Source organism: Monodelphis domestica, chromosome 2, assembly GCF_027887165.1.
Source record: "Monodelphis domestica isolate mMonDom1 chromosome 2, mMonDom1.pri, whole genome shotgun sequence".
Classification (NCBI taxonomy): Eukaryota; Metazoa; Chordata; class Mammalia; order Didelphimorphia; family Didelphidae; genus Monodelphis; species Monodelphis domestica.
This window is the reverse complement of record NC_077228.1, coordinates 112,447,235-112,465,242: the sequence shown is the minus strand read 5'-3', so window position 1 is coordinate 112,465,242 and position 18,008 is coordinate 112,447,235. Positions and strand designations below refer to the sequence as shown.

Genomic DNA, 18,008 nt, shown 5'->3' with positions numbered 1-18,008 from the left:
AACAAAACAGATTCTTCTCCTCTAATTGATTTGCTTTTGCACTGTCTTTATTATCTATTCTCAGTCTTTTAATTTTGCCTCAAGCTTCCCAAGGAGCTATTTGCTCACCCATCCAACTGTGAGCCCAATTCAACCTCATACTTCACCAAAAAAAATTGACCCCATTTACTAAAAACTCTCTTCCCTCATCCTCATCTCACATCATTCAGGCATCTTCTTCCACATCCTCCCCTCCCCCCTACCCCCATTCACTCTCATGTCAGATTTTTTGAAAAGTTCTTTTTCTTTGCCAAGGAAAACAAACCCCTTTACATTCCCTTCCATCTTCTTGAACAGATTGTCCCTCAGCATCCCTACTCTTTCTCCAAGCTTCAGTCTCTCCCACTCAACTGATTTCTTGCTTGCTGCTTTTTATTATTCCCATGTCTCTCTTGTCCTTTCAAAAGAAAGTCTTCACTTTATTTGAACATTCCTGACAATTATTTTTTTATAGCTATTCTCCCTTTTCTGGCCAAATTTCTTCAGAAAAGCATCTATACTCGCCTATTTCCTGTCCTCTTCCTCTTCTCTAAACACAATGATCTGACTTCCAATCATCATTCAGTTGAAGTTGCTTTCTTCAAACTTACTACACTTAGTGGAATTTCCTCAGTCTTTATTCTTCTTGACCTTTCTGTAGTCCACTAACCCTGGGGATCACCCAAGTCTCTCTCCTTGACCTTCTTTCCTTCTCCTACTAGATAGTAATTTCATCAGATCCCTTGAGTTCAAGAATCATCTTTATATAGATGATTCACAGATCTATCTCTCCATCCATCTCTCCATCCATCTCTCCATCCATCTCTCCATCTATCTATCTATCTATCTATCTATCTATCTATCTATCTATCTGTCTGTCTGTCTGTCTGTCTGTCTGTCTGTCTGTCTGTCTGCCTGCCTGCCTGTCTATCTATCTATCTATCTATTGAACTTTAGGCTTTCATCATCAACTTTTATAGTCTTTTTACATTTGACACCTCTCCACAAACTTTGTGTCCTATACTTGAGCAATGGGGTTTGTGCCTTTTCAGTAATTGGCCTATGTGCCCTGAATGCTCTTCCACTTCTACTTTCTTGTCTTCTACTTTTCTTTGCTTTCTTGAAGATTCATCTCAAATCCCTCGTATGCCAACTGTTTAGGTCCATTCACAGAAGAACTCTAGTGTAAGACCACTGGAGCAATTTAAAGGGTGCCAGCTGCGACGTTTTGGGGCACTGTTCTCTACCTCAGCTCCTCCTTTGACTAAGCCCACCTGTAGTTGTGGTCTTGCTCAAGGGCACATGCATCTGTTGGTTTTTCATAGTTAAATATTTCTTTTGTTTTCTGTTCCCTCCCTATCTCCCACCTCTAATGGGAATTTACAAAGTGTAGATGTTATCAGCCTAAGCTTCTTCAATTCAGTTCCTCCTCTGTATGGCATCATCTCCTCCCACTCCAATAAGGGTGAGAACCTCATCTAGGAAAACACTTCCTTCCTATTAGCGACACACTCCTGGTGAACTCTCCTCAACCCAACTTGCCCCACGTACAAAAATTCCTACTTAAAGGTTAGTCCTGGGTATTTCCTGGGAGTTTAAGAAGAAGAAGGTTCCAGAAAAGTCGTTGTATAAAACTAATGGAATTTTCTTCCATCTCAGGTGGTCAATTGTGCTATCCAACAGCCCATTTAAGCAATACCAGAGAGAGATTCTCCCAGACACCTGGTCCTCCTTTGAATGGGATTAAATGGGAATACAGACAGGAAATGGATTGTATTGATATGTTGCAATGATTAATATTGATCTGACCTGTCGCTCTGTTCCCCCATCACTTACCATTCACCATGCCCAGCAGAGCAAAAGACAAGATTATTTGGAATAGAGTTGAACCATGGACTTTCCATTTCTCCCTCCTATGTGCCATCTCCTTTGTAACCCTTGGGAAGGCTGTGACCAAGTGTTTCTTCCAAATTTTTCTGGTAAAATAAGTAGGAAAGTGTCCTCTCCATTCAGGCAAACAAAACAACAACAACAACAACTAAACTGGTTATTATAAGAGAAGTTAAATTTCTCCTGGCATGTGCCAGACTTAAATATGAATTCATTTAAATAATTTGAAGCTTTGAAAATTTGCTTTCCCCATTGAAATGGAAACAATAAAGTTTTCATGGCAATACTTTGTTTTTGCTTCTGGATTTAGTCACAGACTATTGTGGTAGAGACACGAAGAGAAAGAGGTTTTGTCCAGTTTCAAAGTACTTAAGGAGTTGCCTTATTTAAAGGAAATTCATCATGGGACAATTCTTGGTCTCTCAATAGAAAAAAGATATTCACAATATCCTAAGCAGAATGTATGGACAAAGAACAGCAACTATTAACTAAATCATAGATATTAGATTTGGGCTTCCAGCCTATCCTTTAAGTTAGAAAATAATGATAAAGACAGGAGCCAGATCTGTGATTTTATTCATGTTGAAAATTCCCAGATGAGGAAACTCGCTTAACCCAAACAAGCATGGCTCTGCAATTTGAACTCTTTAGAGAGTTTTAGAATAATGGAAGATTAAGTGATTTGCAAAGGGTTCCACTACCAGTATGTGTCAGAGTTGGAATTTGAACACAGGTCTTCCTGGATCTAAGCCCAGCTCTTTATCAATTCTGCCATGCTTTCTTTCCAGATAATAATGATAGCTGAAATTATTCTAGAAGTAGATACATTATCTCATTTGGTTTTCACAATACCTTAGCTAACCTTTATTATTATATGCCCATCATCATAAGGATGAAGTAACTGAAGCTCAGAGAGTTAAAATGATTTGTCCATGGATACAAAGTTAATAAAGTCATTTTTTTCAGTCGGGTCTGACTCTTTGTGACCCTTTTTGGAATTTTCTTGGCAAAGATACTGGAAGGGATTGCCATTTCCTTCTCCAGCTCATTTTACACACGAGGAAACTGAAGCAAACAGGGTTAAATAGCTTGTCTCGGGTCACACACCTAGTCTGAGGCTGGATTTGAACTCAGGAAGATGAATTTTCCTGACTTCAAGCCTAGCACTCCATATACTGTGCCAACTAGACACTCACAAAGCTAATAAAGACAAAGTAGGGGCAAGTAGGTTGCTCAGTGGATAGAGAGCTAGGCTTAGAGATAGGATGTCCTGGGTTCAAATCTGGCCTCAGATACTTCCTGACTGTGTGACCTGGAGCAAGTGATTTAGCTCCAGTTGCCTAGTCCTTGTTGTTCCTCTCCCTTGGAACCAATACTTACTATTGATTCTAAGACAGAAAATAAAGATTATTTTTTTTAAGAGTAGTAAAACCCAAACACAGGTCTTATGACCTCAAGGCCATAATGCCTACTGGTAGAGCTAGCTCTTAGGAAAGTGCTTTATAAATATTAAAATGCTTTATAAATGTGATCCACCACCTTCAATATCATCATCATTATCATCACTTCCTCGCCTGCTTGATACCTGTTTCCTAATCTTTTATCTTCAAAAATTTCCCCAAATTTCAATTAGGATGGTCTCCTCACTGCCTCTTCCTACTGAAGTTTCGTGCTCACTTCTGCCTCAGTGACTTTTCCAACATCGCTTCCTCCCCCCAGACTATACTTTCACCTCTTCTCTACATCCCACTCATCTATAGATGGAAACTGAGATACTTTAAAATGATTGCTATCCTTCAATATAACCATGACTGCTATGAAGCCTATCCCCTAAGATATCAAAGAAAGAAAAAAATGTGTAGAAAAATATGTCAAATGGCTGATTTTTTCATAGTAAAAAATTGGAAGCCAAGAGGGCAATCATCTGTTTGGGAATAGCTGAAAGATATTTTGATATATGAATATAATTGAATATTATTCTACCATAAGATATGATGAAAAGGATGGTTTCAAAAAGCACAAAGAATGGGGCAGCTGGGTGGCTCAGTGGATTGAAAGCCAGGCCCAGAGATGGAAGGTCCTGGGTTCAAATTTGGCCTCAAACACTTCCTAGCTGTGTGACCCTGGGCAAGTCACTTAACCCCCATTACTTAGTCCTTACTGCTCTTCTGCCTTGGAACCAATGCACAGTACCAATTCTAAGATGGAAGATGAGGCTTAAAAAAACAACACAAAGATGATTCCTGTGAACTAATACATAATAAAGTAAGCAAGGTTGGAGGTGGTCCATGGGCAGTGAAGGAAGTGGGACCTTCATGCTCTGAAATCTTGTAGTTCTCAACAGTTAGACTTGGGTGTGTTTCTCCCACAACAAGCATAAGCTGCCAAATTTGTCTTATTAATCAGTTAGTCATTCTGTGTTGTTAATCACTCATAATGGAACTATACTGTGCTGTACCTTAGTTCAGAACTGTCAGGTTGCTCTGTGCCACAGCTTCTTGCCCGTATTTACCTTATTCTGAATTATTAGACTCTTATACTAACCATTTGCATTGTTCTGTTTACCTTAGTTATGTTCCCACCTTTGATGAAGGCATTCCAGCAGGGCAGTGAAAGGATAGCAGAGGGACAAGGGGGGGGAAACATGAGACACAGGCACCAAAGGGTCTGGCAGTCTAGGACTCTCAATAAATATGCAAACCCTGATCTATTCAATGGGGGCTGCTCTACCAGCTCCCAGGCTACACCATCAGCTCCAAGGCTGCTACTCCACACCTGGAGGGCTGTTTTTGTACCTGCTCAGAGGTTATTCCATCAACTCAGGGTTATGGGGCTACTCCATCAGCTCAAAGGGCTACTCCACCACTGGGTGCTACTATTCTACCAGCTCCCAGGCTACTCTACCAGCCCCTAAGATCATTCTACCAGCCTAGACTATTACACTATCCTAAAAACCTCTTCTTCAAATAAAATTATTTTTTTACTTCTGGATTGAACAGAGTTTGAGTCTCCCAGTTCTGAGGGACTGATGAGAAAGAACACTATCCACATCCAGAGAAAGAACTGTGGGAGTAGAAACACAGAAGAAAAACAACTACTTGATCACATGGTTTGATGGGGATATGATTGAGGATGTGAACTCTAAGCGATCACCCTAGTGCAAATGTCAATAGTATGGAAATAGATCTTCATCAATGACACATATAAAACACAGTGGAATTGCTCATTGGCTACTTGGTGAGAGGGGGGAGGAAGGGAGGGAAAAAACATGAATCATGTAACCATGGAAAAATATTCTAAATTAAGTCATTAAGTAAATAAAAATTTTTTAAAGAGTTTGAGACTCATTCTTGGGAAAAGCCTGCTACAGACTTGGATGTGTTTCTCCCACAAAAAGCAGAACCAAGAGAACTTTTCCTACAATAATAAGAACATTTCAAAGTAAAACAACAATGGGGGCTAAGTGACGTCCCCGGATTACACAGCCAAGAAGGGGCTAAGGCCATATTTGAACCGAGGACGTCCCTTATCTAGACATGGTTCTCAATCTATTGAGCCACCTAGCTGTTCCCTACCACCACTTTGTAGAGAGATGATAGATTCAAGATGTAGAATATGACAAAGTTTTTTGGGCATCGCTGATGTGGAAATTTATATTGTGTAATTATGAATATTTATTACAATAGCTTTGTTTTCCTGGTTTTATTAATGGGTTTAAGGGTTTGGAGAGAGTGTAGTGGAAGGAATAGGAGAACTAAAATAAAATTTAAAAAAGAGTAGGTCATTGAGGAGTTTCTTTTAAATGAACAAAAAAGAAGAAACTCCAGAAAGAATTACAGTAAAAAAGGGCATCTTAGAGAGTTACATTCTGATTTGTTATATTTATGTTTAAAAGAAAGTTGGACTTTCTGCCAAGACACTCATTTGGATGGGAGACAGGCCACTCAGATCACATTTACCTCCTCCAGCAAACCCTAAAATTTTCACTGGACCAAAGAATGATCGAGAAATCCAATGAAAAAGTACAAGTACTTTTTCCAACTCAGAGGTGATGAAAAAGTCAACCAGAAGCCCGAGGACAATAGAAAACAAGGTCCTCTACAAAAACCAGAGTCTTGCAGCATGACCAGAGTGGATAAAGAACCAGTCTGGAATTTAGCAGATGTGATTCAAAGTCCCAACTATGACTGTAAGACCACCATACTGGATGTCTAACCGCAGGCAAATTGCCACAGATAACTAACCTCATAAATAATGAATTCTCTAGGACCATAAATTGCATAGCAGGTACTGATCTGCATTGGGAGAGGGAGTTTTCCTATACCAAAAAAATCTTAAGTTCAACTAACAACAAATTAAGAACCAGGCAAAACTAATTGATTGAATTCTTTGTCATTTGGGTATACCATTTGGTGGTCACAACTTAGAGTTCAGATGTGTTGCAGAAAGTAAGATAAGCGGCTTGTGTTGCAAGTCTCTGATCTTGACTCTTAACTCTCAACAGCATAGGACATTTCTAGTGGCATTTCCCGAGGATTATCTCCAATTCTCACTTCATCCGGACAACTTAATTTGAAAAAGGAAAGTCTTAGCAGGGATATAATAGCTATTTTTAAGTATTTGAAAAGCTGTTTTGTAGACTTAAAGTTAGCTTGTGGGGCTCCATTGGGTATAACTGTGCTGAGAACTATGAAGATTGGATTTGACTTTCCCCTAATTGTAACAATGAAGGTACTTAGCTCTTTCCTGATTGTGAAGATTAAATTGTTATCCCCTGTCTATTTTTAGATATAATCCCCAAAAGTATAAACACCCTACTTAAAGTTAAATATAAAGATCTATCTATTTTTAGATTTGAATCCTCATAAGTATAAACATGGTACTTAAAAGTTAAGTATGGAGATCTACCCATTTTTGGATTTAACCAAAAAAAGGTACTAAAACCCATTTCACACATTGAGTGGGTGACCCAAGTGTGAAAGAGTGGGTGACAAATCAGAATCAACTGACTACCTTCTGGGCAGTCCTAGAGCAGAGCTTCAACTGTGATTGGCAGATGTAAAGATTAAGGGACACAAGAAAAAAGGCCTTTAAAAGAAAGAGGCAAGGACCTGAACTCAGATCTACTAGGGGTTCTACTTGGAACTCTCACTTGGAGTAGAACCTCCTGTGAGAGAGTTCTGCTGGAGTTCTACTGGAGTGGAGAATTTTCTTCATTCAGAAGAGTGCTGACTGGACCTGTTTTCCTAGTGACCCTGTTCCTTTGAACTGACGTGTGGTGAGTGTAAAGGCTGAATTTCTTTCCTTTGGCCTTTCTGGAGGAAAGGCTCATCATCTTGAGACTCATTTCCCTTGGCTGGGACCTCCTGCCTGGCTCAAGAGGAGGCCAGAACAGCTCTCTCTCTCTTTTTCTTCTCCTCTCTTCTTTAATATCTTCCCTCTTTATTGTAAAATAAACTACCATAAATTCCATTCTAACTTTAGTAATTCATTTGGGATTTAATAATTAAATCCCTGGTGACCAACTAAAATAGATTCAGTCCAACCATACACTTAACAGAACCTTGACCTGAGAGTCAAATCAGCCTAGAATTTTTCCTTGGATATCTTTCCCTTTGTTAGTCCTGGTAGACAAAAATTGAAATTATCACAAGACTGAGATAGCTCATCATCCCAGTCAATCTCTTTTTAAAAACTCTCCAGAAGCAGCAGGAGAATTAAACCAGTTGCTACACTGCCTTCTGTAGTCGACCAAATTAATCTAGGGTAGTCAGTAAAGTAGGTAGTTGCCTATAAGGCATGCCTTGATGATTACTGGAAAACTTCCCATCAGTTAATCAATAAGGCAGCTATCATTTATTATATACTTACTCCGTTCCTGGCACCATTTCTGAATTCTATGAATATAAAGAAAAAAACAAAAAACAATGTTACCCTCAAGTAACTTACAATCTAATAGGAGCAGCAGCATGAACACAAATAGACACAAACAAAATATAGAGAGAGTAAATGGGGGATAACCTTTAAGAGGAAAGCTTTAGCACCTGGGGGACTGGGAATGGCCTCCTAAAGAAGGTAGTGTTTGCTCTGAGTCTTGAAGGAAGCCAGGAATTCTGAGTGTTGGCAATAAGGAGGAGAGCATTTAGGGCATACAGGCCAGCAAGTCCAAAGATACAGTGAAAGATGAAAATCATTATGAGAAATAGCAAGGAGGCTAATATATCTAGATTGAAATATATAAAGGGAAGTAATAGAGTTATAGAGTCAAGGCTAGAAGGGATGTCAGCCTCCATCAAGTCTAACTCCTTCATTTAACAGATGAAGAAACTGTTGTTGTTCATCCTGTGTTCTGAAAGAAAATCAATGACATTGTGGCATGTCTTGGCTTGTGCATGAATTAGATTTAAGACAGGCAGAGGTGCACAAAGTCATCAGCCTCACTTTCTCTTCCAGAGTCATCAAAGTCCAATGGCAAGACAAAATCAAGACAACTGCTGATAGCCTGGAAAGAAGTGGATGACCTTGGCATCTTCAATGTCTGACCAATCCCTTCCCTAAGTACTCTACAGTACTTTTTTCATCTGCCTTCATGGCCATTGGAGCAAATTGTTCCCATCTGCCCCTTCCATTGGTGAAGTCTTTGCATGCCTAGGGAACACACTCCATAATTCCCTGATGGGTCTGGAGCCTCTTGATTATGCTCAACCTGATTTAGCCTATCTGTAAAGATGGTTCTACTGGGGTGTGGTTACTACACATGCTTTTAGCTTCTTGGAACCATAGATGAGAGCTGAGTGGCAGGTAGACAAGGCAGAAGAGGAAAGCAGTCCTGAAAAAGAGCCCAACATTGTGTGTGAGATTTATTCGCTCTCTCATTTCCCACTCTAAAATACCCACACCAAACCGGTAACCCTTGAAATTCAGATGACTGAAGCAGTCTAACTAGCCTTCACCAATTCCAGTTAGCTTTCATATGTATATTACACCCTTCTGCTCTATTTATTTTCCTAAAATACTATAATACTATTTTCATTTTGTCACTCCTCAGTTCAGAACTCTTCCATGGCTCCCTTAAAACTGCTGTATGATGCAAGGGCAGCTAGATGGTACAGCAGCCAGAGCACAGGGCTTGGAAGACTCCTCTATATGAGTTCAAATACAGCCCTAGATAACTTACTAGCTGTGTGATCTTGGGCAAGTCACTTAATCCTGTTTGCCTCAGTTTCCTCATCTACAAAATGAGCTGGCAAAGGAAATGGCAAGCTACTCCAGTGTCTTTGCCAAGAAAACCCCAAATGGAGTTACAAAGAGTCAAATATGATTGAAAATTATTAGATTCCAACTACAAGATGTCAACTTCTTTTTACCTTGGTTTCACAATATATGATTCTAAAACCTAGTCCCATTCTTACCTAGTGAATCAGATTTCTTGCTTCTCCTCAATATCTGTCCTCAGTCCCAACTGGAATGAATTTCTCATTATCTCCTTAAGTAGTGTGATATAGAAAAAAGTGCATTGGAGTTGAAATCAGTGGGTCCACCCCTAGTTTCTACTCTTCATTCTGTCAACAACTTATGTTAGATTAGTCACTTCCTCCATGAAGCCTTCCCTGACTACTCTAAACTTCACTGAGCTCTCCATTCTCTGGACTTCTAAAATATAATAGTAGTTCGTATTTAGATTATGTTTCAAATTACAAGTACTTTCCTCTGGACAACCCTGTAAGAACAAATATTAACTCCATCTAATAGAGGAGGAAACATTTAAAAGGTTCAATTATTTATGTGGAGTTACATACTGAGTAAGTGTCAGAGCACCTAATTCTCTCCTGCTTTCCCTTATAATCTGGTTCCTTGCTCTTTCTAGTGCACAAATTCCTCCCACTTGGCACCTTACCTTACCAGTTTTATTATTTTATCATTATTATTAGAGCTAGAATGTAAACTCCATCTTTGCATCTTTATACTTCCTAGCACCCTGCCTGACTCATATTAGGAGCTCAATAAATACCTGTGGATCAGGTCAAAACAATGGCTAACCACAATTCCAGAAGACTCAGGATGAAGCATGCTGACCTACCCACCTTCTGACAGAGAGGTGATAGACTCCTTGTATAGCTTGAGATATACTTTTTTTGGACATGATCAATGAATTGTTTTGCTTATCTATGCATATTTGTTCAAAGGGTTTCGTTTTTCTTTTTCTGGAGGAAATGGAGGAATGTGGGGAAAAGAGAAAATAGATCTATGTCAATAGAAAGAATTTAATTTCTTAAAAATCCAAATAATTGTGTCAATAAACAAATGAATGTTTATTGATTGGCTAACCCATGATGCTTCACATAGGGATAAAAAGGTCATAGAGTTCAATAATTCTGTGTTCACTGATCAATAGACTGAGATATCATGTCATTATAGAAATTACTTTTTTCAAGTGGTTTGTGGGGGGGGGGTATTGGCAGTAGGAGAGTGCTAGTGCAGTGCTAGTGACATTCCAAGTGCAGCACACCCCTCTAGTGTGACAATTAAAAATTCCAACAGACTAGCTTCAGGGTAACAATATCAATTCATTGGTTAGGCTAGCATTAAGCAATAAATTATTTGGTCAGTGATCTCTCCTGGTGATCAAAGACCCAGAAGTCCCTTTGTGCAAGTCCATAAATACAATTTGAAAGCTCATTATTCAGTCCCACCTTGGACATCTCTAACTGGTAATAGCTAATGGGGAGATGATCCATCAAAACTCTCAAACCTTCCACTATCCCTAGATGATGATGGACAGCCACATAGCAATATCCTAGTCTAAACCAGTTTTTATTTATTGAGCAAGATGACCTGAATTTTTTCCTCTTCCTATTTATCAGTCTTAGGGGTGGGGATGGCAGACATTCCTTAGAGTTCCTAAAAACAAAGAAATGTACACAAAGGTTAAAAACCCGATTGGAGGCTAATTAAAAACCCAGATATAGAAATTATTCAGTATGTATTAAAAATAAATCCCTTCTCTGGCATGTTCTGATGGGGAAAGAAGAAGGGAGAGGTGGGGCCATCAAAGACAGACTTCTCCAACTCTCCATTTTGCATAGGGTGGCTCCTTGAGAGTTAACGATTTCCTAGTTCCTGAATAGCCCAGGGAAGACTTTAGAAACTAGCCTTACCTTTTAGGATTTTATTCCCTCTTTGTATGAGATAATGGAAAAATTAATTGAGACTCCCATTTAAATAGCACTTACTTGACTCCTGCTGGCAATTTGACTTCTGCAGCTATGATCTGCCTCTCCCTCCACTCCCTCCCCAACCTGTCTTCCCTCATCTCTCCCAGGGCACCTTTAATCCAGAACAAACCACTAACCTGCAGTCAGCCTGTTGAGAAGCAGAAGATCTGAAGTATAAAGAAGTTTCTTTGATCTTTTCCAGTCTTTAATTCATAGGGAGGAGTTTACAGGAATAGCCACTAGTCAATATGCTATTCCTCCACTGCTCAGATCAAGGAAAGGAGAGAGAGGATGAATGAGTGTGTGGGTGGGAAAGCAAAAGCTGAGTTGAGGGGAGCATGGAGTGTTCAAGCATCAGTCTCATAAATGATTAACGGCAGAAATTAAAAAAAAAAAAGATTAACTGCAGAAACACAGAAGCACCTTTTGCTAACATTCTTTTTTGAGTTAGCCAGCTTCTTTGATAACAGATGTCGCAATCATTGGTTTTTCTCTGCCAAGCTTTTCCGAAAAGTGAAAAGATAATTTGCCAAGCACTTCACCCGTTAATAAACACGAGGGGTTATTAAGCAAGATATAGTTTGGTGGACATTGGGATCTTAGATCCTCCAATGTTTGAATGAACTCAACAAAGCTGGGCATACAAATCTCCATGACATCAGTCACTGCTGTTCCCTCCCTGATCCCTCTTCAGTCTACCCACATGGTAAATGCCCTCTTGCCCACTAAAGATGGTCTAACATTAGTCCCTGCTTGGAAGGAGGAAATAAATAATAGATTGTCACTTCAGACTTGGTTTGAAGGGAACTGAGAAAGATTGTCTATTCTTACCTTTTTTTTAAAGCAGAAACTAATTCCTTTAAATTGAGGTATTTTATAATCAGGCACACAGTGTGGTATAATGGACAGAACAATGGTTTTGAAGTCAGAATAATTATAGCTACCATTTATATTGAGATTTTAAGATTTATATATATTATGTGATTTGTTTCTCTCAAAACTCCGTGAGATTGATGCTGTTATGTGCATTTCACTGGTGAAGAAACTGAGAATGAGGTTCAATGACTTGCCCACGGTCACAAAGCTAGAAAATGATTGAGGCAGGTCTTCCTAATTTCAAGTCTAACATTTCATTCACTATGCCTCTCAATTGCCAGTTGAATCCAAACAATGATAGTAACTGTGTGATTGGGGGCAATTCACTTCCATTCCTGTTTCATAAAAGGAGGGTATAGAGGGGGTAGCTACGTAGCTCAGTGGATTGAGAGGTAGGCCTAAAGACAGGAGGTCCTAGGTTCAAATATGACCTCAGACACTTCCCAGCTGTGTGACCCTGGGCAAGTCACTTGACCCCCATTGCCTAGCCCTTACCACTCTTCTGCCTTGGAGCCAATACACAGTATTGACTCCAAAACGGAGGGTAAGGGTTTAAAAAAAAAAAAGGAGGGTATAGGACCAGATGGATTAGCCCTTCCAGCTCTAACTCCTATGATCTCTCATTAATATGCAAGTCTCTCTACCAGCCTCTTTCTTTCTGTTAGTGGCACCAGTACCACCTCAGGTGCTCAGGCTTGTATCCACAGTCAACTTTATCTCATCTGTATCTTTCATCCTCTATATCCATTCAGTGATTTTGCCTATTCTTCCTTTAGAATATCTCTGATATCAGTTTCTTCCTGGTCTCTACTCTTGCTACCACCTAGCAAACTCTCAGTACTTGCAAATACCTCTTTGCTAGTCTTCCTGCCATCAGCTTCTTGACCTCCTAATTTATCCTATAACATTGCTTTCATTATCAATTAATCAACCAACCAATTGACTACTTGTACAGATCTGCAATATCATCAATGTGGATAATCCCTTCAGGGATATAGATCTTAACCCATACCTGCCTGTATGAGGTGGTTATATCTTCCCATAAGTTCTCCATAGGGAAGTCACCCAATATTACAAGGTATTTTCTTTAGATCTTTTGACACTGGTCAAAAACCTTCCCAACACTAAAACTGTCCATTAAGCATCCCTTGTTCTTGCTACATGTCCACCTTACTTTTCCCCCCCATTATAGGTTTCTCTAATGATTTCCTATATGCTGTTAGGCAAGTCACTTATAGTCTCTGGGTCTCAGTTTGTATCACAAGACCTAGGATCAAGTCTCAACTCTGCTACTATGAGAAAATACTATTCTTACAGATAATATACCAGAGTGAAAGGGGGAGAGGCACAGACAGGCACCTCAAGATTTGGGGTACTTGAGGTTACAGAGAACCTTCTCCCCTAAAATCCCTTACTCCCTTCAGGGTCCCCTCACCCTTACAAAGATGTCTGGCTGTGTTTATTTAAATTAAGATGAATTAAATAACAAGTTCAAACTGGGAAGGTATCAGGGTAGAGGGAATAGGGATTGCCCTATACTTTTCCACAGATTGGGTTTGAGTCTCTCTCAGCTTTTGTGCTGAGGCCAGGCCTCACAGGTTTTTTTTTGGGGGGGGGGTTCTTTTATCCCTGTCTATGCTATATCTGTGCTAGCTTTCTTAAGTTCAAAGTCTTTAGCAGTAGACAGCAAGAGGAAGAAAAGGTTCTGACTTTCAGAACTGGTTGGGCCTGTCTCTTTGGGCTAACACCCTAAAGACTGGCCTTAAAGTTCAAACCACTTCCCTTAAATGCTTCTGTTTGATGACATGATCACAGAAATCCAGGTAGAGCACACAGTTGGGAAAAATGCAGGAATAGAACTACTTCTATCCAGAGACTGGGAGAGAGCACTCCTTTCAGTCCGAGGGCCAAGAAAGAGTCATACTCAAGAACAACTGTCACTCTCCAAGTCTCCCCTCCCCGCCACCAACTGATTTTGTTATCCAACAATCTTCACTCTACTATTTCAACCTCTGTGTGATCCACCTCAGTGGCAAAAATGCCAAATCTTGATTTAGTTTTCCTTTCCACACTACTCACTTGTGTGTGTGATCATGGACAAGGCAGACTTTGGGTTATCAGGAAAATAAAGGGATTGCACTAATTAATTTCTAAAGTTCCTTCTGGTTCTAAAACTATAATCCTAACTCAAATAAATTTCTGTCAGTTGAGTGAGTATGTGCTTCTGTCTTTGAATCAATTCCAATGACTATAAAGTTCAAGAGCTCCTCTCTCCATCTCCTCCATTTTCACTTGGCTGTAAAAGCTCTTTTGTTCCCCTTTTATGTGAGATATTTTCCATTTTATTTATCATTAGCTTCCATTTGCCCAATTATAATTTTTAAGTAATTCTTTTCTTTAGGGACTTTGTACTTCCTTTGTCCAATTGATTAACTCTTCTTTTAAAGGAGTTCTTTTCCACATTGAACTTTTCTGAATTCTTTTCCATGTTACTTATTCTACCTTTTAAGGACTTCTCTTCAGTAAATATTAGTATATCTTTTTCCATTTGGCCTGTTCTATTTTTAAAAGATATTATTTTCTTTAGCTTGTTTATGCCTCTTTTACCAAGCTATTGACTATTTTTTCATAGTTTTCCTATAATTCTACAATTTCTTTTCCCATTTTTCTTCTACCACTCTTTTTTTATTTTTAAAATCTTTTTTGAGATCTGACAGTAATTCGAACTTTGTTGCAATTGCTCCACCATACACCCTCATTGTCTATCCTTTTAGCCTATTATTGGCCACAATTATAGTAGCCCCCTCACCAATTACCCTGCCTCTGTTGTGTCATTAGATTAGGATAGGGATAGGGATACAGACTAGACTGGTAATTTATGAATATAGAGAACTTTCTGGGACTAATAAATAAGGGAAGGATGTATGATCAAACAAGACAAAGGTGAAAGACAAAGAATATGAAAATGAGATGAATAATTTTGATTACATACATTAAAAGGGTTTCATATAAACAAAACCAATGCAACTAGGATTAAAAGGGAAACAACAAATCTGGGGGAAATTTTCATAATAAGTGTCTCTAACAAAGGCCAAATTTCCCAAATATATAAAGAACAGAGTCAAATTTATAAGAATACAAAACATTCCCCAATTTAAAAAAAGGTTCAACAATATGAAAACAAGCAGTTCTCAGAGGAAGAAATTAAAACTATCTTTATGAAAAATGCTCTAAATCACTATTGATTAGAGAACTGAAAATTAAAACAATTCAGAGATAATACCTCATACCTACCAGGCTGACTAACATGACTAAAAAGGAAAATGACAAATGTTGGAGGGGATGTGGGAAAATTGGGACACTGTTATATTGCTGGTGGAACTGTGGACTAATACAACCATTCTCTAACATGCTCTATGGGCAATAAAACTATGCATACCCTTTGATCCAGAAATACCACTATTGAATCTATATTCCAAAGAGATCAGAGATAAGGAGAAAGGACCTACTTTTACCAAAATATTTTTAGCAGCTCTTTTTGTAATGGCAAAGAATTGAAAACTGAGAGGTTGCCCATAACTTAGGAAATGAATGATCAATTTGTGGTTTATGGTTTTAATGGAATACTATTGCCATTTTCTGCTTTCTTTCCATCATAAGCTTTTTAATGTGTGTTTGATGTGTTTTCTATCATAACATAAGCAATATGGAAATATGTATTACATGAAAGTACTGGTGTAATCTAAATCAGACTATTTACCACCTCAGGAGTGGAGAGAGGAAGGGAGAGATGAATAAAATTTGAATCCTAAAATGTCAGAAAGCAATTGTCAAAAATTGTTTCTACATGTAACTGAAAAAATATTTTTTTTAACAAGAAAACTCTCTAGGGGAAGAAACTCTCACTCATAAAGCTGACTGGCACCTTCTGTGCAAATTAGAGATTTGCCTCTGCAAATTAGGGAGTTTAAATGACTTACCCAGGGGCCAGTGTGTGTCTTATTTGAACCTGTCTTCTCAGTTTTGAAGTCAGTTCTCTACTACCCCAAGACATAATAGATGCTGTCTCCAATATGAGATTAATCTTTCTATAGCACAGATCTAAGCATACAGATGAGGAAACTGAGACAAATAGGATTAAATGACTTGTCTGTGGTCACAAAACTAGAAAGTGTCTGAGATCATATTTGGACTCAGAAAGATGAATCTTCCTGACTCCAGGTATACACTGTGCCACTTAGGTGCACCTTTCCCTGATACTCAACGTACCTTATACCTCATCATATCTCAAAGGTCAGTTATGAAGTCCTTAGGATTTTCCTTCTCTCACTTGGTCCATCTAGGACTTAATCCATAAGCCACAAATGTCATTTCCTATGGAAGAGGATACAGAGTGGATACAGTTGAGAGTGTAATTGAATAAATAGTAGATAATCAAAATTCTGATCCCAACTTTGTTCCTTTTTTTTTTTTTTAACAAATCCCTTGCCCCTGATGTAAAAGCCTGGAATAGGGGGAAGAACACTATCTTTGGTATCAGAAGAACTGAGTTCAAATCTCACTTTAATATTTACTACTTGTATGACATTGAGAGAACAATACAACCTCTCTGAATCTCAGTTTCTTCATCTGTAAAATAAAGGAAGTAGACTATATGACCTCTTTTGGTTCTAGAGCAAAGATTTAGAAAGGACCTCCAAAGACTAGTTCCTGAGTAGTAATAAGCTTTAAAACATCCCAAATAAGAGGCCATTCAACCACTATATGAAGACTGCCTGTGACAGGGAATTCATTTAATTCCCAAGTTTAGCAATTACTTCTTTGTACAGCAGATGGCATAGTGGGTATAGAACAGAACTCAAAATTAAGATCTGAATTCAAATCCTGCCTTGGATGCTTATTAAGTATATGATCCTGAGTCACTCATTTATCCTCTTTCAACCACAGTTTTCAGTTTTACAGTTCCTGTAGGCTTGTAAGTTTAGGATAAATAAGAAGTTCGTTGGTTCTTCATTTCAAAGAGGATTAATGACATGGTTTCTTGACCTGCATATGAATTGGATTTAAGTGAGGCAGAGTTGCACAAAGTTATTGCTTCATTCTCTTTTCCAGAGTCATCAAAGTCAAATGGCAAAACCCAGGAATTATATGATCACACCTACAAAACACTTTTACACACAAATAATTGGAAAAAACGTCAATTGATCATAGATCAGCTAAGCCAATATAATAAAAATGACAATTCCATCTAAATGAATTTACTTATTCAATGCCATACCAAACTACCCAAAAACTATCCCATAAACTAGAAAAGAATAAAATTCAATGAAAGAGCAAAAGGTCAAAAAAATCAAGGGAATCAGGGAACAAAAAAACTGAAGGAAGGTAGCTTGGCTGTACTGAATCTCAAACAATATTATAAAGAGGTAATCATTAAAGCAATCTGGTACTGGCTAAGAAATGGTGAATTGGGAAAGGCTTCAAGTAAAAGCCTGATTTTAGTTGGAACTTATAAGAGATCAGTAGGCAGAGGGGAAGGAGAGAGAGCTTTCCAAGCATAGAAAACAGACCTAGAAAATGCCCAGAGCAGAGAGATGGAGTATCTTGTTCATGAAGTGGCCAGGAAGTCATTAGATCTCTGGGTCAACCAGTCAATTTCAGGGAGTATGGTATAAGAAGACTGGAAAGATAGGATAGGGCTAGGTTATGAAAGTCTTTGAATGTTAAACAAAGCTATTTTGTATTTGATCCTGAAGGCAATAGAGAATCACTGGAGTTTTTTTGAGTAGGGGAGGTAACATGGTTGGATCTTTATTTTAGGAATGTGAAAAGGGCGTTGTCAATTTTAAAGTGATATATAAATGCTTATTATTCTCATCATTTTTATTTTCTTTTCATTGAATTGAAATCTGCTTCTCTACAATGCATTGCTCCTAGTTTTGTCCTTTTTAGGAAAATGGGACAAGGTTAATCCCTCTTCCATGACAATCCTTTATATACATGAAGATA

At 38.5% G+C, this 18,008-nt stretch overlaps 1 protein-coding gene across 3 annotated transcripts in view; it reads right to left on the bottom strand.

The window, feature by feature from the left end:
- Nucleotides 1–11,457, bottom strand: part of C4BPA (complement component 4 binding protein alpha) — a 42,273-nt gene extending 30,816 nt beyond the window's left edge. The window contains exons 1-3 of one of the 3 annotated variants that reach the window (XM_007481300.3): nucleotides 11,261–11,457; nucleotides 7,780–7,805; nucleotides 1,855–1,994 (exon numbers count right to left, since the gene is read on the bottom strand). In XM_007481300.3, coding sequence (XP_007481362.2) covers nucleotides 1,855–1,994; nucleotides 7,780–7,796 — 157 coding nt within the window. In that variant the 5' untranslated portion in view covers nucleotides 7,797–7,805; nucleotides 11,261–11,457. Of the gene's footprint in view, nucleotides 1–1,854; nucleotides 1,995–7,779; nucleotides 7,806–11,260 lie in introns of those variants that run through there. The other 2 variants (XM_007481303.3, XM_056815848.1) reach the window with 2 other exon arrangements.
- Between the last annotated feature and the right edge of the window lie 6,551 nt (nucleotides 11,458–18,008).